The sequence below is a fragment of the Phascolarctos cinereus genome, unplaced genomic scaffold (assembly GCF_003287225.1).
Source record: "Phascolarctos cinereus isolate Bilbo 61053 unplaced genomic scaffold, phaCin_HiC Scaffold_726;HRSCAF=1367, whole genome shotgun sequence".
Taxonomy (NCBI): domain Eukaryota; kingdom Metazoa; phylum Chordata; class Mammalia; order Diprotodontia; family Phascolarctidae; genus Phascolarctos; species Phascolarctos cinereus.
The window spans coordinates 418,304,754-418,326,469 of NW_027556098.1; the positions used below are offsets into that span (position 1 = coordinate 418,304,754).

General features: G+C 41.9%; 1 protein-coding gene across 3 annotated transcripts in view; it reads left to right on the top strand.

The window, feature by feature from the left end:
* LOC110219752 (uncharacterized) overlaps positions 1–18,393 on the top strand; it is a 45,375-nt gene extending 26,982 nt beyond the window's left edge. Inside the window, exons 2-6 of one of the 3 annotated variants that reach the window (XM_021003384.2) lie at positions 948–1,335; positions 3,760–3,842; positions 9,885–10,011; positions 10,567–10,662; positions 15,277–18,393. In XM_021003384.2, coding sequence (XP_020859043.2) covers positions 1,302–1,335; positions 3,760–3,842; positions 9,885–10,011; positions 10,567–10,662; positions 15,277–16,940 — 2,004 coding nt within the window. In that variant the 5' untranslated portion in view covers positions 948–1,301 and the 3' untranslated portion in view covers positions 16,941–18,393. Of the gene's footprint in view, positions 1–947; positions 1,336–3,759; positions 3,843–9,884; positions 10,115–10,566; positions 10,663–15,276 lie in introns of those variants that run through there. The other 2 variants (XM_021003383.1, XM_078145951.1) reach the window with 2 other exon arrangements.
* Positions 18,394–21,716: the final 3,323 nt, after the last annotated feature.

A 21,716-nucleotide genomic window follows, 5' to 3' on the forward strand; every position in this document is an offset into this window, starting at 1 on the left:
ATGGGGAAGACAACCAAAAAGGCCCTAGTACTAAGGAGGGCATCAGCAAGGACTTCTTGTACAAGGTGGGATTTTAGTTGGGACTTGAAGGAAGCCAGAAAATGGAGATGAGGAGGATGAACATTCCAGGCAAGGGAGACAACCAATGAAAACTCTTAAGAGTGTGTTTGAAGACAAGCAAAGATCTCCCTCACTGGATTGACGAATTTGTGGAGAGGTCAAGTGTAAACAGACTGGAAAGTAGGAAGGGTCAAAGGGAAGGCCCATTCACTACCCCTGGGATGGTAGTTGTTTGAATAGGGAAAGGAAAATATACAGGGATGTGGAGGTAGAAACAACATGATTGGCAGCTGATCAAATATATCCCAAGGTTGTGAACTCAGTTGGCTAGAAAGATGGTGGAAGGTGGCTTCCACAGAGCTAGGGAAGTTGGCGAGAAGAGTTGGTTTGGGGAGAAAAGGAAACTTGTATTTTGAATATTCTGAGTTGGAAGCTTGTTTAGGACATTCAGTGAAAATTCCAACAGACAATTTGCAGTGTTTGTGATAGATCAGGAGGAAGCCTGGGGCTGGACACAGAGCTCTTAGTGTCACCAGCATAGAGATGATCATTAAACTGATAGGAGCTAATAGAGATTTTTCTAAAGCAAAGGTTTGTCATCTGCATTGATGGGGGTATACCCACAGTGATGAAATCATGTGTTGTTGAAATACTGTGTGTGTATCTGGAGACATGCACCCATAAACATGGTGCAGGTGTTATTTTGACCCGGAGCCCAATACATGTATTTGAATAACCGCATCTGACTCTCAAAGTGAGCTTTGCTGATCCCTGCGCTAAATTTTAAGCACTTACATTAGATCTGGCACATAATAGGTTTGCTTTAAGTCTTTATGGAAGGATTGTTGGATCAGTGAAACTCAGCATGGCCTCATTTGTATTTCCAGGGCCTCTGGCCACATCAGCAGTGCCTTGGGTTGGAGTGCAGGACTGACACTGCAGATCCTTCCTGCTCACTCCGGCCTGTCTCCGGCCCCAGCAGCCCTTTGGTAGAATCTGCAGGAACTCACGGCTGGGAAGATAGAGTCAAGGTCCTACCTAAAGTGGCCTTGCTTTTGATCCTCCAACTCCACTGGAAGGTAGGCAGGACACCTCTAGGGAACACGATTCTGTTGTAGGAGGAGCCTGTGTCTTGTCTGAGACTTCATCACAACGTTTGAGCAGAGACTAAGGTGAATGAGCAAACCCTGGAGCTGCTGGTTCTGCAGAGACTCGGGTAAAATCGAATCATCAAGGTGACTATGGAGAATTCGGCTCTCACAATTGAAGAGAGAGGTGAGAATTGCACAGGTCTGAGGGGGGAGTCTGTACTGTGTGGAGGGAAAGGAAAGCCCACCAGTGGGGAGACAGGTCAGCGGCAGGAACGCATTGGCATCTCTCATGACCTCAGCTCTGCTTCTCTTCCCATCTGCTCCCAGCATACACACAGCTCGGGTCTAGTTCCACTGGCCCTTCTGGGCTGTGTTCCCCATCTCTGGCCTGCCCAAGGATTTGTTTTTATGCCGTCGCAGAGCCTTTTGTGTCTTAGTTCAGTTGATCAAGATTGACATTTTTAAAAGAATTTTTTACTAAAGCAGTGAGAGAGAGTGAAAGGAAATACAATGACTTATACCTCATGCTATAGGAATGAAGGGGGTCTTCTCCCTTTGAGCTTGCAGCATACTCAGAGCCCACACCTTTGAATGATACTCTTACTTCCGTGTTGTCTCCCCCAGGCGGTAGCTTTGAGGATGCCTGTTGGAACTCAGGTGTGGCTCTTCCTTTTATCCCCACTTAATTTTCTCTCCTTAGATTTGGCTGTTTGTTCTGGTGTGCCCAGGTCTTGGGGATTTGGGGTCTTCTGTGTTATTAGCAGTCCCTCTAGCTTGGTGTCATCCATCAGTCTGACATAAAGCATGCCACTCACGACTCCATCCAGATCGTGGGTGAGTGTTTACTAGAACAGGCCAAGAAAGCATTCAGGTAGAAATTAGGTTTAGAACAAAATCTTACACCACCCTTATGCTTCAGGAAACTCAAAATGGGTGTGCAAATGGAATCCAGAAGAGCACGCCATCAGACTGCTTAGAAAAGAACAAGGCCACGGACCTTATTGTGATCCTCCCATTCTGCCTGAAGGTGGGGAAGACACCTCTGGGGAACACGATTCTGTTGTAGGAGGAGCCTGTGTCTTCTCTGAGACTTCATCAGAACGTTTGAGCAGAGACTAATGTGAATGAGCAAACCCCGGAGCTGCTGGTTCTGCCGGGCCTTCTGACCCTGCAGCCAGGGGATACAGGACAGGGACCTTTTGCATCAATGCCTAGGGAAAGTTCTTGTCCAGAGGAGACAAGTAACCACAAAAGATAGACAAGTTAAATTAGGTAACATTTTAAAACTTTAAAAATGAACAAAATCAAGGTCTTTGATCGGAGTCTGATGTTTTAAGATATAAGAACTTAATAATCACTGATAGTAATATGGAACTTTCAATGTGGCAAAGCACTTTACGCATATTATCTCATTTGAGCTTCCAGCAACCTTGTGAAGTAGGTGCTGTTCTTATCATCTCTATTTTACAGATGAGGAAACTGAGACAGAGACCTTTTTCAGTGACTTACCCAAGGTCACATAGCTAGTAGGTATCTGGGACAAGATTTGAGATCAAGTCTTCTTTAGTCCAAGCCCGGCACTCTTTTCCCTCCACCACTGAGTGGGATGAAGAGCAGAGGGGCTCAGCTCCTCCCAGGCACAGTCTCAATGGTTACCTGCCCCTACAGTAGGAAGGACACAGGGTCAAGCCACTTCCCCTGACTACTCCAGGCAACAAGAGGCACATAGGGGTTGTCCACCTGGCTTGGTGTAGGGCATCTCTATTCTGGGCATCAGTTACTCACACTGATACAATCACCAGTCTGGACTTCCCCCTCTCTCCTCCCCCAAAAGCCCGGATGCTTTTAAAGCATCGGCTCTTGACATAAGCAGTCAGACTGTTGGCACCTCAGGAGGCTTTACTTTTTCCCAGGGTCCCAAGGCCACTGTTTTCCCAGGTATCCTTGGGTAGGGTGGTGTGTCCCTGTGGGTGGGCGTGTTGGTAATGAGGTCTGGAGGACAGATTCTCCATCCCTGACTCCGGTGTACCTTGGATGTGCCTGGGCCCTGCTGGGAGCCTTCTGCCTAGAGTGGGGCCCCTGCTCAGGCGCTTGCCTCTGGCTGGGCCCGAAAGCCCCACTCTCTGGCCCCCGTTTTCTAGGGCAAGCTGACACTGAGTCGGGGTGATTGTGGTGGTGTTTTCACTTGTCAGAATGCTTCTGTTTCTATTATCTCATCTGGGCCTCAGGAAGGTCAGTCAGTCTTTGTCATTCTCCTTTTTACACTTGTGGAAATTGAGGCTTAGATGACAAGTGTCTTGCTGATGGTCCTCTGGTCACTAGCAGAGCCGGGCTAGAATCCGGATCTGCCAAGTCCTGGTTCTGGGCCCTTGCCACCACCCCGCATGCCACACCACTGCCTGTCTGATAGTAAAGCTGATCACTCTGCAGGCCTGCTGTGTGCCAGGACTATGGACATAGAGCTCTGAATTCCACCGATGGGTCTGTTCCTGCTCTCTGCTTCCCCCTCAATTCCCAAGACGCAGCTGGCCTCTCTGTTGACCGTGAGCTGTTTTCTAGGGTTTTCTGCCCTACAGCATATCCCTCATGACTCCTTTTTCTTCTGTAGCACTGTCTTTTCAAGACCCCGGCCTTCCCGGAGAAGGTGCTGAGGAGGAGGAAGAAGAGGAAGGTGAGCTGGCCAGGTTCCAGGTGAGTTGTTTGTCACATCTCTCCCAAAGTGTGCAGCATCATTGCACATCCCTCTTCCCTCCTCCCCATGCCATTGTCCAGTCCAGGGGTAGGGAACCTGCAGCCTCGAGGCACACGTGACCCTCTGGGTGGGGCCTTGGACAAGGGCTGCGCTTGAAGACCTAGAGGGCCATCTGTGCCTGGAAGCCACAGATTCCCCACCCCATTCAGTCTGCCTGGCCTGGGACTGTGCCTCAATCACAGCCCTCTGTCCCCCATTTCCTCGTGCCTGGCACAAACTCTTCTACTCTCCCTTCCTTCTGTGGCGCGTTACTTCAAGTCTGGCAGTAGCGTCACCCTCTATGCCTGATCTTGCTCCGTGGGTTGGTTAGTGCCCTTGTCCCCCAGATGCCCTGGGATCTCTTCTGGGAAGGTCCTTGAGGGCAGAGATGCTTTCTTTCCTTGGTTTGTATCCCCAGTGCTCAGCACAGTGCCTGGAAGGTGTCGAGCATTTAATAACTGAGTGACAGAAGCAGCGGAACAGATAATTGCTGTGAGTACAGGGAGGAGCTCTTAGTCTGTGTCGGTGTAATCAGTGAAGCTAGGTGGCACGGTGCAGTTCAAATCCAGCCTCAGACACTTGCTGGCTCTGTGACCCTAGGCAAGTCACTTAACCCTGTTTGCTTCAGTTTCTTCATCTGGCCCCTGAAGGATGAGCCCGGTATGGTTGTTGTCCTCCATTCTCAAAGAGAACCAAAAATGACGTTGCTACGTTAGAGTCAAGTTACAGTGTGTCCAGCGGTGGCTGGTCAGGTCGGGCACAAATAGTCCATGTGAACATTTGGGCGGGATTCTCTAATTTTGCGCATCTTGAATTTCTTTTGAGCTGCTGCAGTTGTGCTTTGCTCATAATGCACAGTACCTGCTGTGATGAGGGCACGCCATTCTAAGGGGTCCTGTACCAGTGGTCTCCCGTGTCCCATAATTAATTCCACAGTTCTTAAGAGAGGCCTTGAGAGTATCCTTGTAGCACTTCTGCTGATCACCATGTGAGTGCTTATGTTGTGTGAGTTCTCCATAAAATAGTCTTTTAGGCAAGGGCACGTTTGGCATTTGAACAACGTCACCAGCGCTTAGATAGAGGGGGCTAGTTTGCTTAGATGCATACACAGTCATCTGGTTTGGGCCCTAGGGTGGGAACTCCAAAGATGAGTGGATGAACTTCCCCAGGAAAGCTCCTCCAGTTGTAGAGATGCCAGTCTCAGATCTAGCGTGGTGCTTGCTGGGCCAGGTGGGCAGGAGCCACTTGGGTTTGAATCTCAACTGCAATCATTCCTATAGGGACAGGTGACAAGGGGCAAGTCACTTCACCCCTCCCCAGTTTTATCAACTATGAAGTGGTGGTGGTACTCCTAGGACCTTCCTTAAAATTGTTGTGGGGATCAAATGAGCTACTGTTTGTAAACATTTAAAGCTCTTGATATCTGGGTCCCTTCCTGCCTTTTAAGTCTTGTACTTGGCTCCCCTCCACACATCCCACAATCTGTCTGCACTGGCCTGCTTAGATTTCCTCAGACACGTTCTGATTGTCCCCTGTCACCTCTACCTGTTAGTCTTCCTGGCTTCCTCCTAGATTCCTGAAATCCCACCTTTCTTAGGTCTGCCAGCTGCCTTTGCCTCATCTACTCACTCTGTATCTTCTCTGTACCTAGTCATTTACATGTTCTCTCCCCCATTAGAATGGGATAAAGGGATTGTTTGTACTTTTTGTTTGTTTCCTGTGTTCAGTACAGTATCTGGCACACAGCAAGTCCTTGATAAATGCTTTCTGATTCACTGACTATAAGCCTTAAAGCCCAGTACAAATGATAGTTTTTAATGATAATAACAACAATGATGTTATTATTATTACTGGCTTTACCGATATTGTCCATCTTATTCCTAAACTGATCTCTCTAATTACAGTTCCCTAGACCTAGCTGCATTCCTCATGATTGTGCCTAAGCCAAGTAGTTCAGAGCTAAGTAGTTTTCTTTATAGGTACTTATAATTACCTAATACCATAAGTACATTGTTTCTGAATTTCTGTGTACTCTTTTCCTTTATAAATACCCTCTTCCCACCAAAAGTTCCAGACCTAGAGGGGTAGGGGGAAGAATTTTTGTACATTGAAAAAAAAATTTTAATTAAAAAAATACTTATAGACAACATAAAATATTTAAGAATTCAGCTATTAATACATTATATTTTATGGAATTAGACAACTACAAAACCCTCTTTTACAGAAATAAAGACCTTTGTAACTGAAAAGATAGTAATTGCTCATGCTTGGGCTGTGTCAGTATAATACAAATGATAATATGGCCCCCGCAAAGGCTCCAAGTCCACAAGACTGTTAGGAAGAAGGGAATTTAGGGAAGTCGGTATTAGAACCAGGCACTAACACGCTGTGTGATGCATTGGTTGCAGCTTCGTGGGCATAGTTCCTTGCTTTCCAGTTAACTTCCTTTTCTTGCAAAATCCAAATCGCTTTGGATCAGATCTAGTTGTCCACCCCTAACCTCTCTCCTGACCTCTCGTCTTGCGTGCACAACTCCCTAGTAGACATCTCTAACTCAATATGAACTCATCATCTTACCTCCAAACCCTCCCCTATTCCTAACTTTCCTATTATTTTTGAGGGCACCACTATTGTCTCAGTCACTCAAACTACCAACTTTGATGTTATCCCTGACTCCTCACTCTCAACACCCCCATATCCAATCTCTGGCCATGTTCTGTCAATTCTACCTTGGCAGAATCTCTTATATATGCCTCCTTTTCTCTTCTAACACCACCACTACCTGGAGCAGGCCCTCGTCATGCCTGGACTGCTGCAGTGGGCTGTGGTTTGGTCTTCTGCCTCTCCCCTCATTCTCCGCTCTGCTGTCAAAGTGGTCTTCCTAAAGCTCAAGTCTCGTCAACTCCACCGGCTCCCTGGTATCTCTAGGATCAAATATACAATCCTCTCTTTGGCTTTTCAAAGCTTTCATAACCTGGCCCCTACCTTTCCAGTCTCCTTATACCCCCCTGGGTATTCTGTGATCCTGTGACACTGGTCTCCTTGACGTTCCTCACATAAGATACTCCATCTCCCAGCTTCCAGACTTCATTTGCCGTCCTTCATACTTAGAATTCTACTTCTTGCTTACAAAGGAAACCAATTCTATTGAAATACAGTTATATAAATTATTTTTTTAAGTTCACAAACCTTAGTTTAAAGACTCTTGGTTTGGAATTGTGCCCAAGTTACTAAACTGTTATAACCTTCAGCCCAGCTAGTACTAGGTCTGTGCACGAAAGAAATCAGAGAAGGAGGAAAATGACTCATATGTCAAGAAAAAATATTTATAGCAGCTCTTTTTTGTGGTAGCCAAAAATTGTAAACCAAGAGGATGTCCTGGTGGAGAACCACTAAACAAACTGGTATGTGAATGTAATGGATTATTTGTTATGCCCAAAGAAATTATGAAATAGTTTCCCAGGAAACTGGGAAGACTTTTATGAACTAATGATAACGTTAAGAAGAAAAAAAAGTTTGAAAAACTTTAGATCAGTGCAGTGGTAAACTGCCAATCTATAAAACGAAGGTGAAACACCTATTCATTTCCTATCAGAGAGATGGATGAACTTAAGTGCAGTAAGAGACCTACATGTTTGGACATAGACAATATGGGAATTTGTTTTGACCAACTATGCAGCTATGTATTGAGGGCTTTGTTTGTTTGTTTTTGCCTTTCTTGAATTTGCACTATTGAGGGGGGCAAGGAGATGATGGGACAGATTATCATCATCATTGTTGTCGTCATCATTACCAAGTACATGCTAGGCATTGTGCTAAGTACTTTCCATATATCATATTATTTGATCCTCACAATCCTGGGAGGTAGCTGCTATTATTACCCCTATTATACAGTTGAGGAAATGGAAGCAAATAGAGGTTAAATGACTTGCCCAGGGGTCCATGCCCAGCGCTCTATCCACTGTACCACTTAGCTCTCTTTTAATAAAAGAAATTTAAAAATGCATATTGCAGTCACCCTCATTTCCATTTCTCTTCTAAGACTTGATAATCTCCAGTGATGCTTTCCATATTCCTTCTGGCAATAATATTTAAGTCTTCATGAATCAACATAAGTGGGTGGAAATCATCTGGTTTGTCAGTTTTTGGGAGGAAGAAAACAGGCCTCTCTGTTGTTATCATCTGCCTTGGTTCCCCTCAGCAAGGAGTCACCAACCACCACTGACCTCCTCTTCTTTCTCTGATCCTTCCTGGATGAGTTCTCACCTAAGAGCTACATCATTCCTTGGAGGATAAGCTGCTGATTTTTCTTTAAAATGTATAACCCCCTGTTGTCTGTGAAGATCCTTACATCTGTTTCTCAGCTCTAAGTATTTAGTGATCGTCCTTTTGCCCTTTCTGTGACATTTTTCTATTTTCCAGCTTCCTAGTGCAGACTCAGGATTCTCCTTTGCCTCTTGGAGATCCTTTTTCTTTTATTGTTTTCACGTTGAAGCCCTTCCAACTTTTTTTCAGGAATACATCATCCTTCCTTGTAATTTAGACAGGTCAGAGTCATTCCTTAGGCCCCTTTGTCCTTCCTTGTAGGAGGAAGACCATCCTGCACTTGGAACAGGAGCAGTAGACCACTAGGCCTTGGCAGAAATGTAAACGTTGCAGACTTGGTTACGGCCCCCTGCAGAATTCAGCTCGCTTTTCTTCCATTCTGGGAGTGAGATCCTCAGTCCTGTTGGTTTTTCCTTTGTGCTGCTAAGTCACATGGAGACTTGTTTAGCAGTTGTCTGTATGGGCTTTCTGCTCCTGAGCTGGCAAACTCCTCATTTGTGAGCTCCTCCTCATCAGCACTTGGACAGCCACACCTCACTCCCATTCTCATTTCTTATCATAATTCCATTTTCCTTTTGCCGTACAACCTTCTCCCAAAGAAGACTCTGACGAAGTTAGACTTGTTAGGTTCTAACAAAATCAAACTGTGTGCCATGCTTGGAAGTCTGCCACACTGTCCTGTCCATGATCTTTGCTCATGCTTCCTTATTCCTCTCCTGCTCTTGCCACTTTCCTTTCCACCTTTATAATAGTGGCTGTCCTTTAAGCACAGATGTCATCTCTTCCGTAACACCTTCTTTCATTCCCTCTTCCCCACTCCCAAACACTTACTGTGTATGTTTCTTTTCCACTTGTCTCATTTTATATTGTAATTATTTTATATGTCATTATTTCTGAATATGCTGTTCCCTCCTGCTTGATTATCAGGTACGTGAGAATGGGAACAAGCTGGTACTTTGTCATTTTTAGGATCTAGTATGCTTTCCACATAGGAAATGCTTACTGATAAATATTTAAGGAAGTCATTAGAGCAGGGGCTGGAGAATTTTGCCCTGTCATTAGCTGGAATAGGGGCAGCTAGGTGGCGCAGTGGATAGACCACTGACCCTGAAGTCAGGAGGACCTGAGTTCAAATCTGGCCTCAGAACAAACACTTGACACTTACTAGCTGTATGACTGTGGGCAAGTCACTTAACCCCAATTGCCTAAAAAAAAAAAAGCTGGAGTAGAGGAAATAGTGTTTTGGAAGAGCGATTAGGATCACATCCAGTAGCTGGAGGTGTAAATTTTGGGCACCTTTGTGCTCTGTTTGTGCTCTGCATCCTGCCCAAAATTTAAGCAACATGATGTGTTTGGCTAGAGATTAGCATTTGAAGTTTAAGTGTGTGTTATTTATCTAAGATGCATTTTGACTATATTGACCAGTAAAGTACAGGTTGGGCCTCACTTGAAGAGATAAACTATGAGGCTAAAAGTGAATTAAAGTTAAGTGTTTATTTTACCACCGGTTACAGAGAGTTTAGTTCAAAGTGAGACACATAGTAGTATTGTTCTAATACTCACAAGAGATACTCAAAACCCTCAATGATACAACTCTCTGTATTCTGTGCACTCCATGCCCCACCCACTGTCCATGTGAGAGGTGATCCTGGTCTGAACGAGAGTTTTTGTTTCAGAAACTATTGACATTCAAGGATGTGGCTGTAGAATTCACCCAGGAAGAATGGGGCCAACTGAACTCTTCCCAGAAGAACCTCTTCAGGGATGTGATGCTGGAGAACTACAAGAATTTTGTCTACCTTGGTAAGGACGGCCAGCTTTCCTCATGCCTCAGAACTTATTCATTGGAGCATCTTTGCATCTTCATTTGCTAAAGTCTGAAGAGCTTAACCAGCATTTTGGCTTGGTATGTAGAAGACATAATGGGAAAAGATTCCTAAATTCAAGGTCCTAGAGATTGTGTGTTTCTGTTTGAAGGAGAAAGGTCTATGTTTTATACAATTATAAATCAGTAGCTTCATTGTACTGACCCTCAGATTATGTCTTGCCCACTCTCTATTCCCGTAAGTCAAAGATTTTCCTCTGAAGTATGTAGGTATATGACGTATATGAAAAATTCTCTCATGGCAGAGATTGGGTCAAACAGACTAATTTTCTTTCTGGTTTCAAGGCTGCTTTGTGAATCATTTGCCAGACTTCCTGGGCATACAATGTAGAACATTCTTCATAAGTCCCTTGTACCACTGGCAGGGCCTTCCTAGCATACCCTGTCTTCCTAGAAGAGAAAGTGAGGTTGGAGTTGAATTCTCAGATGAGTATTTGCCCTTATCCCTTTCCTCTTTACTTCTCTTTGAGCAGGGCTTCCAGTTTCCATGCCAGCGGTGATTCTACTATTGGAACGTGGAGAGGTGCCACGGATGTCAGAGGGAGAAGTACCCAGAGGCATTCATTCAGGTGAATGAGGAAAGCCAGAGAGACTATAGCCATTGTAAATGAAAATGGTGTTTGGTTAGGAGGCAGCACCTTTGAAATGTTGGACAGTCAGCTGTCCTCAGAAGCCTCCAGGCTTATTGAGAAGGTCTGATGCTATCGAGTATGCGCTGCATAGCCTCACTTCTTATTTTTTGCTTCAAGAAAGAACTTTCCTGATAGCTCTTCCTCGTATTTCTTCTAGCCTTAAAGAAGGATGTGTTTGTTCCTCTGACTCTAGCCCATTCTCCTGTAAGCTGGATCCCATCTAACCTCTTCTACTCATAGGACCTTAATTCAGGTCCTCATTACCTCTTGTCTATATTAGTGCAGTGGCCTTCTAATTGGTCTCCCTGCCTTGAGATCCACAATTCTAATCTATCCTCCCCAAAGCTGCCAAAGTGATTTTTCTTATGTACATATCAATAATACCTTATAAACCACATAGCACTTAAATTTACATAGGGCATTTCTTCTCTGTGAAATAGTATAACTATTCTTAGCACTATTTTATGGATAAGGAGCCCAAAACTCAGAAAGACTTGACTCCTACAGTCACCTCTTGGTGTCAGCTGTGACTGTGGCTTTCTGATTCTTAAGTCTGCACTTTTATGATCAGTCATGTTGCCTCCCTTCCCTTGATCCAGATCTAGGGATCTTTTCTCAAATCTTAATTTCCTTCAACCTTTTCTAGCTGTTGACGATTTTGACCAAGTCTTTAAATCTTTTCTCTAAGTTTTCTCCAATCCTTGCAATCTTTCTTTTTTTAAAAAAAAATTTTCTTTTAATATACAATTATTTATTTTTAGTTTTCAACATTTACTTCTACAAGATTTTGAGTTCCAAATTTTCACCCCATCTCGTCCCCCCCCCCACCCCAAGACGGCACGCATTCTGAATACCCCTTCCCCTAGTCTGCCTTCCCTTCTATCTCTCCCCGCCCCCCTTCTCTTATCCCCTTCCCCTTCTGTTTTTCTGTAGGGCAGGATAGACTTCTGTACCCCATTTCCTGTATTTCTTATTTCCCAGTTGCATGTGAAAACATTTTTTTAACGTGTGTTTTTAAAACTTTAGGTTTCAAATCTTCTCCCTTCCTCCCTCCCCACCCACCCTCACTGAAAAGGCAAGCAACTCAATATAGGTTATACATGTGCAGTTATGCAAAACACTTTCATAGTAGACATGTGGTGAAAAACTAACTCCATTTCCCTTAATCCTATCCTGCCCCCCATTTATTCTATTCTTTTTTTGACCCTGTCCCTCCTCAGAAGTATTTGCTTCTGATTACCCCTTTCCCAATCTGCCCTCCTCTCTATCATCCCCTGCTCTCTTGTCCCTTCCCCCCTATTTTCCTGTAGGGTAAGACAGATTTCCATACCCAATTGAATGTGTATGTTATTCCTCCTTAAGCCAAATCCTATGAGAATAAGATTCACTCATTCCCTCTCACCTTCCCCGTTTCCCCTCCACTGTAAGAACTTTTCTTTTCTGTTTTTTTTTGTGAGATAATTTACCCCATTCTACCTCTCCCTTTCTTCTTCCTGAGTATAATCCTCTCTCATCCCTTAATTTTATTCTCCAGATATGACCCCTTAATCTTCAACTCACCCTGTGCCCTCTATCTATCTATTACTATACATACATATAATTTTTTTCCTCCAACTACCCTAATACTGACAAAGGTCTCATGAGTTATAAATATCATCTTTCCATGCAGGAATGTAAACAGTTCAATCTTAATAAGTCTCTTATGATTTCTCTTTCCTGTTTACCTCTTCATGTTCCACTTGAGTCTTGTATTTGAAAGTCAAATTTTCTATTCAGCTCTGGTCTTTTCATCAAGAATGCTTGAAAGTCCTCTATTTCACTGAATGACCATTTTTTCCCCTGAAGGATTATACTCAGTTTTGCTGGGTAGGTGATTCTTGGTTGTAATCCTATCTCCTTTGCCCTCCGGAATATTATATTCCATGCCCTGCAGTCCTTTAATGTAGAAGCTGCTAAATCTTGTGTTATCCTGATTGTGTTTCCACAGTACTTGAATTGTTTCTTTCTGGCAGCTTGTAATATTTTCTCCTTGACCTGGGAACTCTGGAATTTGGCTACAATATTCCTAGGAGTTTTCCTTTGGGGATCTCTTTCAGGAGGAGATTGTGGATTCTTTCAATTTCTATTTTGCCCTCTGGTTCTAAAATATCAGGGCAGTTTTCCTTGATAATTTCTTGAAAGATGATGTCTAGGCTCTTTTTTGATCATGGCTTTCAGATAGTCCAATAATTTTTAAATTCTCTCACCTAGATCTATTTTCCAGGTCAGTTGTTTTTCCAATGAGATATTTCACATTGTCTTCTAGTTTTTCATTTTTTGGATTTGTTTTACACTGTCTTGATTTCTCATAAAGTCACTAGCTTCCAATTGCTCTATTCTAATTTTTAAGGAAGTATTTTCTTCAGTAATCTTTTGGACTTCCTTTTCCATTTGGCCAATTTTCTTTTTAGGGCATTCTTCTCCTCATTGACTTTTTGGACCTCTTTTGCCATTTGGGTTAGGCTATTTTTTAAGGTGTTATTTTCTTCAGCATTTTTTGGGTCTCCTTTAGCAAGCTATTGACTTGTTTTTCATAATTTTCTTGCATCACTCTCATTTCTCTTCCCAGTTTTTCCTCTACTTCCTTACTTGCTTCTCAAAATCCCTTTTGAGCTCTTCCAAGGCCTGGGACTGATTCATATTTTTCTTGGAGGCTTTGGATGTAGGAGCTTTGACTTTGTTGTCTTCTTCTGGTTGTATGTTTTGATCTTCTTTGTCACCAAAGTAAAATAATATAGTCTGACTCTTTTTGTGCTGCTTGCTCATGATCCCGGCCAATTACTTGAGTTTAAATCTCTTTGTTAAGGTAAGAGTCTGCTTCCAGTGTGGAGAATGTACTGTCCCAAGCTTCAGGGCTTTGTACAATTGTTTTCAGAGATACTTGTAGGGACCTGTAAATTTTCAGTTCTTCCAAGGTGGTATGATAAGGGGCGAGGTGTTTACTCCTTTCCTGGCCTGTGCTCTGTCTAGTGACCAAGACTCCTTTCTGTCCTGAACTGTGAGGAGGTTTCTCTCCACAGCCACTACAAGCTCTACCACACCAGCACTCCTCCTAGCCCCAGGACTGATGTCCAGAACTGTGACCCAGATCCAAGCACAGGCAAAGTGAGAGATTCCTGCCTCAGCACTGGCAAAGAGATCCCTGCAATCCCCCTCTGATCAGCCACTGGATTTCCCCTTCAGTCTGTGGGCCGGAAGCTCAGGATGCAGTCCCTGCCCCAGGCCTACGCTCTGTACTCTGCACTCTGGAACTGGCTCTGAGACTCAGCACCACAGAAACAGACTTTTCCCACTGATCTTCTAAGTTGTCTTTGGCATTTGTGGGTTGACAAGTCTGGAAACCTCCACAGCTGCCCGAGATTCAGTCCTCTGAGGCCTACTCCAGGTTCTCTGTGGCCTGTGCGCCTACGCCTCGCTGTGCTCCGCTCCCAGCCCAGTGTCATATACCTTTCTGATCAATCATCTAGGTTGTCTTGGGCTGGAAATTTGCTTCACTCTGTCTTTTTGTGGGTTCTGCTGCTTTAGAATTTGTTTAGAGCCATTTTTTATAGGTATTTTGAGGGGTTTGGGGGAGAGCTGAAGCAAGTCACTGCTTTCACTCTGCCATCTTGGCTCCACCCCTCTATTATTGCAGTCATTCGTTATAATATTTAAAATGTTGTTTCCATATCTTTCAGCATTTTGGTAGAATCTCTTTGGGAACACTACAGGTTATTGATGTCTCTCTAAAATGGTTTTACCAAGATCTGAAAACAGGTGTCTCAATGTGGCCTAACGTAGAATCAATCAGCATAGAATACAATGAGGCTAGTACTCTTTATGTTCTGGACATCATACATCTGTTAATGCAGACATAGAATTTTGTTAATTTTGGGGGGCCCACAACATTTTTTGTATGACCTTCATCTGTGTTAAAGTAAAACCCCATATCTTTTGAACATCAAACTAGATGTCCCCGAGCATGTACTTATATAATTGATATTTTGAACATAACTATAGGACTTGACATTTTATCCTTGTTACATTTCACCTTGTTGCTTTTTTTCCCATTTGTTCTAACCCATTGAGATGTTTTAAATATTACTTTAAACACCCAGAGTATTGGCTGTCCTTCACACCTATATGTCAGTATACGTCTTATGTTTTTATCCCAGATGTTGATGACAGTTTTGAACAGGACAGGACCAAAGTATAGACCCCTGAAGTACAACAGTAAAGATAGACCTCCAGGTTGACATTAATCCTTTAACTACGACATTTCAAGTAAAGCTATGCAACCTACTACAAATCCACCTAGGTATTATGTGACCCAACTTATATGGAGGGAAGAGTTAAACAATATAGATCAAAAAACAAATTGAATTTTAAAAACCAAAAAAACGGTGCCTTGCCTTTTCAGATTGGTCAGCTTTTTCCTTGATGGAAGAGAGTCTGGAACTTAACCATAAAATACCTTTCTCTTAGCTAGTATAACAGTTGATATTGATATTTTTTTTTGGTTTTGTTTTTCAGATTCTGTCAGTCAGGAGACTATATGTAAAACCAGGAACATAGCTCCAAAGAGAGGCATTTTCATGGAAATGTCATCTCAACAAAGAATGGCAAAGGCTGGTGGTAGTTGGAATTCCAATATGGGAAAAGTTTGGGAACATGATAAAATGTTAGAGAATCAGAAAGACAACCACGAGGGACGATCCAAACAAGTAACAGTTGTTCCCAGAAAAACTCTTAATGAGGCAAGTGTCCTTGAATATAATACATTTGGGAGAAGCTTTCAACTTGGTTCAATCCTTGTTCCACAACGGAGAGTTCATACAGGAAGAAGTCTTCATAATTATGATATCCTTGGAAAGAGCATTAAAGAATTTTCAGATCTAATTAAATGTAACAAAACCATCTTAGGGAAGAATCTTTCTAAGCCTCTTGGTTACCACTCAGGTCTTATTCAATATCAGATGATAAATACTAAAGAGAAATCCTTTGCTTATAGTGAATATGGGAAAGTTTTCAACCAGAATGTAAACCTTAATAAAACAGTTCATACTGGAGAGAAACGCTTTGAATGTAATGAATGTGGAAAAACCTTCAGCAACAATTCTTGCCTTACTCTTCATCAGAGAATTCATACTGGAGAAAAACCCTTTGAATGTAATGAATGTGGAAAAGCATTCAGCCAGAAATCAAACCTTACTCTACATAAGAGAATTCATACTGGAGAGAAACCCTTTGAGTGTAATGAATGTGGGAAAACCTTTAGCCAGAAAGGACACCTTATTGAACATCAGAGGATTCATGCTGGAGAAAAACCTTATAAATGTAATGACTGTGGGAAAACCTTCAGCCAGAGAGGAAACCTTAATGAACATAAAAGAATTCATACTGGCGAAAAGCCCTTTGAATGTAATGAATGTGGGAAAGCCTTCAGCCAGAGGGGACACCTTACTGAACATCAAATAATGCATGATGGTGATAAGCCCTATAAATGTAATGAATGTGGGAAAGAGTTCAGCCATAGGACATCCTTTATTTATCATCAGAGAATTCATACAGGAGAAAAGCCCTATGAGTGTAGTGATTGTGGGAAAACCTTTAGCAAGAACTCAAATCTTACTCTCCATCAGAGAATTCATACTGGAGAGAAACCTTATAAATGTAATGAATGTGGAAAAGCTTTTAGCCAGAGAGGACATTTTAATGAACATCAGAGAATTCATGCTGGAAAGAAACCTTATAAATGTGGTGAATGTGGGAAAGCCTTTAGCAAAAACTCTAACCTTACTCTACATCAGAGAATTCATACTGGAGAGAAACCTTATGAATGTAGTGAGTGTGGGAAAGCCTTCAGCAAGAAGGGTCACCTTACTGAACATCAGAGAATTCACGCTGGAGAAAAACCCTACAAGTGTAATGAATGTGGGAGAGCCTTCAGCCACAAAACAACCTTTATTAATCATCAGAGAATTCATACTGGAGAGAAACCCTATGAATGTAATGAATGTGGAAAAGCTTTCAGCCAGAGAGGAAACCTTACTGAACATAAAAGGATTCACACTGGAGAGAAATGCTTTGAGTGCAGTGAATGTGGGAAAGCCTTCACTCATGGGTCATCTTTCATTCATCATCAGAGACTTCATAATGGAGAAAGACTACACAAAAGAAATGAATGTAGAATGTAGTGGAAAGATGGCTGAATTTGGAGTCAAAAGATGTGGGTCCAGATTCTGGCACTGCTACTAGCCACCTGTGACACTTGGGCAAATATCCACCATTGTGGGCTTCACTTCCTTCTTCCACAAAAAAGGGTTGAATTGGGGTTTTTGGTTTGGTTTTGTTTTTTCATTTGTGTTTTACAGTCCCCACAAGAGGTGTTGTAGATAACCACTAACATTCATTGCAGACATTTATCTATGATGCTATTAGCATGGGGAAAAAACCATCAGGCCAAGGAAAAAGAAATCCCATGAATGCCATGAATTTAGGAAAAATTTCAGCATGTTTAACCTTGAAGAAGCATTAGATAATTTGTACTACAGTTAAGCCCTATCCATGCACTTTACATACATTATTTCATTTGAGCTTCAAAACAAAGCTGGGAGGCAGCTACTACAGATATTCTTGCAGTACAAATGAGAAAGCTGAGACACAGAGATTAAATAACTTATTTGCCTATCATTGCAAAGCAATAAAGGGCGAGGATTTGAATCCAGGTCTTCCTAACTCCAGGTTTGACATTTTCCACTACCATTTGCTGCCTCTCTAGTAAACCCACTCAAATGTTATTTAACAAAATAAGCTTCAGAAACTTCTTATTGCAAATAAAAGATTATAGAGAAATGACCTAAGGTGACTTCCTTGCCTCAAATTGGGTAATATTTAAAATGGAGACTGCCTGTCTGAATTCAGACTGTTTACCTAGGAAAATCTTTTTTGGGGAAGGCAATCTGGCAGTTCACATGAAAAATTATGAAAAGAATCCTACCTTTGAGTCATCATTCTGTGGTTGGGAATACCCCCTAAAAATATTATCCAAAATTGTCAAAGATTTTCATAGAAAGATTATTTAGGATTGTTTAAAAAAAATGGAAGCAGCCTGAAGTTCACGAACAGGGAAGCGGTTAAATACATTCTGTTACATTAATGTGATGAAATATGATGATGTTAGTAAGCCTGACAAGTGTGAGCAAAATAGAGAAATCTGAAAAGACCTTTATGAAGTAAGTGAAACTGTAAAAAGCAGAACCAGAAAAATGGAGTACGCTTAACTATGTAAAAAGAATGGACAGTGAGAGTCCTGAGGGAGACCTAGAGAATGACTGGAAAGTTAGGACATTCTTTGCATTGAAATTCATTTATTTAATGTAAATAGTTGCAAAGCAAGTTTAATTGGTTGTGTCAGCGTCTGATATTGTTTGTCATTAAAAAAAATAATAAGACTGGGCCCCTCTACAAGTTTGGCCTGGGTAGCATGATGTAGTGGGAAGCGTACTCTTCTCGGAAGCAAGAGACCTGGGTTTGGATCCCTGGGATATAACTTAATACCTCTGTAACCCTGAACAGATCTTTACCTGTCAAGGGCCCAAGTAATTGTACTTGCACTACTTTCTGTTATTAAATGGGTTCCGTTGTCGATGTCCTGTTCTGGTTGAGAGTGCTAGCATCGAGAAGGTGCCCCAGAGATTGTGTAGTCCAGCTCCTCTATGTGACCAAACAGTCAGGGTGGGGGAATAACAGGATGGTATTTTGGAGTTCTGCTTCTTAAAAGGGAAAGAGAAGGAATTCAGGATGAATATTCGGAGAAATACAAAAGGTTTTAGGAGATTTGGGGTTGGCTTCTTGGGAGGATATGAGGAATGGATGTAGGGGGTGTTTTTACTGAAATCCTCACGATGGCTGGGAGTGGTCTTAACAATATGGAGGGATGAAATTGGTGGACTTGAAGATGTTTTTTGCCCACATACTAATCCCAGTGACATGGGCATCTGTATATATGCAAGTTTGAAGCAAAAGCACATTTGCCATACTGAAGCAAAGCCTTAGAACCCATTAGCACCTAAATCCCCCACTCTCTACCCATACTTGCATTAGAGTCACATGCTTTTCAAAAGCCCTATCTCTGCTAAACCAAAATTTCCCTACTTAGAGGTATCTTAGCTTCCCAAAGAAGGCTTTGCTCTAACTTCGCTTGTTGGGGTTTTCTTGGCAAAGATAATGGAGTGGTTTGCCATTTCCTCCTCTGGCTCATTTTACACAGTGAAAAAACTGAGGCAAACAGGGTTAAGTGACTTGCCCAGGGTCATACAGCTAGTAAACAAGGTTAGATTTGAACTCGGGTCTTCCTGACTACAGGCCTGGCACTGTACCACATAGCTGACCTCTAACTTCCCTTCTTATTATCCCATATATCCACCAACACTATAAGAGATTCAAAACAAAATTAACATAAATACTCCACGTTGATACCCTTTTGCCATTAAGTTGTCACCATTAGGTTTACCCCCAATATATAAATATGTACAGTAGTTCTTGCACCATCTTTTTTATATATATATATATTTATTTTTAGTTTTCAACATTCAGTTCCATAAGATTTTGAGTTCCAAATTTTCTCCCCATCTCTCCCCTCCCCCCCCACCCAAGATGGTGTATAAATTAATATAGGCTTCATATATACATTCATATTAAACTTATTTTCACATTAGTCATGTTGTAAAGAATTAGAACCAATGGGAGAAACCACAAGAAAGAACCGCCCCCCCCCCCAAAAAAAGAGCAAATAATATGCTTCTATCTGCATTCCGACTCCATAGTTCTTTTTCTGGATATGAATGGTATTTTCCATCATGAGTCTTTTGGAGTTGTCTTAGATCCTTGCATTGCTAAGAAGAGATAAGTCTATCAAAGTTAGTCATCAAATAATGTGACTGTTACTATGTACAATGTTCTCCTGGTTCTGCTCACTTCACTCTGCATCAGATCATATAAGTCTTTCCAGGTTTTTCTGAAGTCCACCTGCTCATCATTTCTTATAGCACAATGGCATTCCATTATTCATATACCACAACTTGTTCAGCCATTCCCCAATTGTTGGGCATCCTCTGAATGTCCAATTCTTTGCCACCACAAAAAGAGCTGCTATAAATATTGTACATGTGAGTCCTTTTTCCCATTTATATGATTTCTTTGGGATACAGACCTAGAAGTGGTATTGCTGGATCAAAGGGAATGCACGTTGTTATAGCCCTTTGTGCATAGCTCCAAATTGCTCTCCAAAATGGTTGGATCAGTTCACAACTCCACCAACAATGCATTAGTGTTCCAATTTTCCCACATCTCCAGCATTTATCATTTTCCTGTGTTGCCACGTTAGCCAATCTGACAGGTGTTATGTGGTACCTCAAAGTTGTTTTGATTTGCATTTCTCTAATAGTGATTTAAAGCATTTTTTTCATGTGACTACAGATAGCTTTAATTTCTTCATCTGAAAACTGCCTGCTCATGTCCTTTGACCATTTATCAATTGGGGGATGACTCGTATTCTTATAAATTTGACTCAATTCTCTATATATTTTAGAAATGAGGCCTTTATCAGAAACACTGGTTGTAAACATTCTTTTCCAGTTTTTTGCTTCCCTCCTAATCTTGGTTGCATTGGCTTTGTGCAAAAACTTTTCAATTTAATGTAATCAAAATTATCCATTTTGCATTTCATATTCTCTTATTTCCTGTTTGTTCATAAATTCTTCCATTCTCCATAAATCAGACAGGTAAACTATTCCTTGCTTTCCCAGTTTGCTTATAGTATCAGCCTTTATATCTAAATCTGTACCCATTTTGACGTTATTTTGGTATACAGTGTAAGATGTTGGTTTATTCATTGCAGCATCATAAGATCCCCTGAACTGTATGTAGTCAAAACGGAAAGATTCAGCAAGTTGGTAAGAACAAAATCTATGGAAAGGTTAATTCTGAAGGTTCCTGACCCATGTATGAGGGCAGTACATAACTCAAAAAATAAAAGGACCATTGGTGAATTGTGTTCATTCTAGCTTAGTTTTGAAGAAAGTATGCATGAATAAACCTTTTCCTGTCTCTTCTGTCATGGATCACCTTTACTTCCTAGTTTCACACACCTTACTAGATGTGTGATTTTGACCACCAATGCTCTCTGTAAATAGGGGCCTCAATTCTGAGGACCCAGATTTATTCAGCACGTGACTGTGACATTGTACTATGCACTGGATATAACAGCAAATGAGTCCAATTAAGAAGCTATTGCAATAGCCCAGAAAAACATCAGGATCCTTCTGTGAATCTAATTCCCTTCCACACTTCTACTCATCTTTTTTCAGCTCACCTGTAATGTAGGTCCCCTTCATCTCTACTCAGCTCTTCCTCTGCCTGATCTCAGAGGTTCTTCCTCCATGAAGCCTTTATCATTACCATGGACTGCACCAGTCTCCATTTTATGAGCTAAAATATTGTATTTAATCATACAGTTGTGTGTGTGCACCAGTTATTCTTCCTGCCCTAACCAGATCGCAGATGTCTTGAGAGCTAAGGCCTTTTATCACCTTTCTATGCTTCTGAATGCTTAGCGGTATGCTGGACACATAAAGATAACATATAGAAAGTGCTTTGTAAACCTTACACCACTATATAAATGCTATTAAGAGATACTAACATGATTAATAATAAATACTGATTTAACTTTAGAGTGTCCTTAGGTCCCAGCAGCAGGCCCTTGATTCCCTAGGCCAAAAGATTCTCTAGTTCCAAAGCAGTTGGGAATGAGCCCACCAGAACAGAAATCCCCGACCCAATAATCCTAATAAATGATCATTCTGCTTACAATCTGGGGCGGCCTGTTGTTTTTTCTCACTGGCACCTTCTAGGTATTTATGTTGGTTGAGTCCACATGCTACAAGTCTACACTTGGGAGTGACATCTCCATT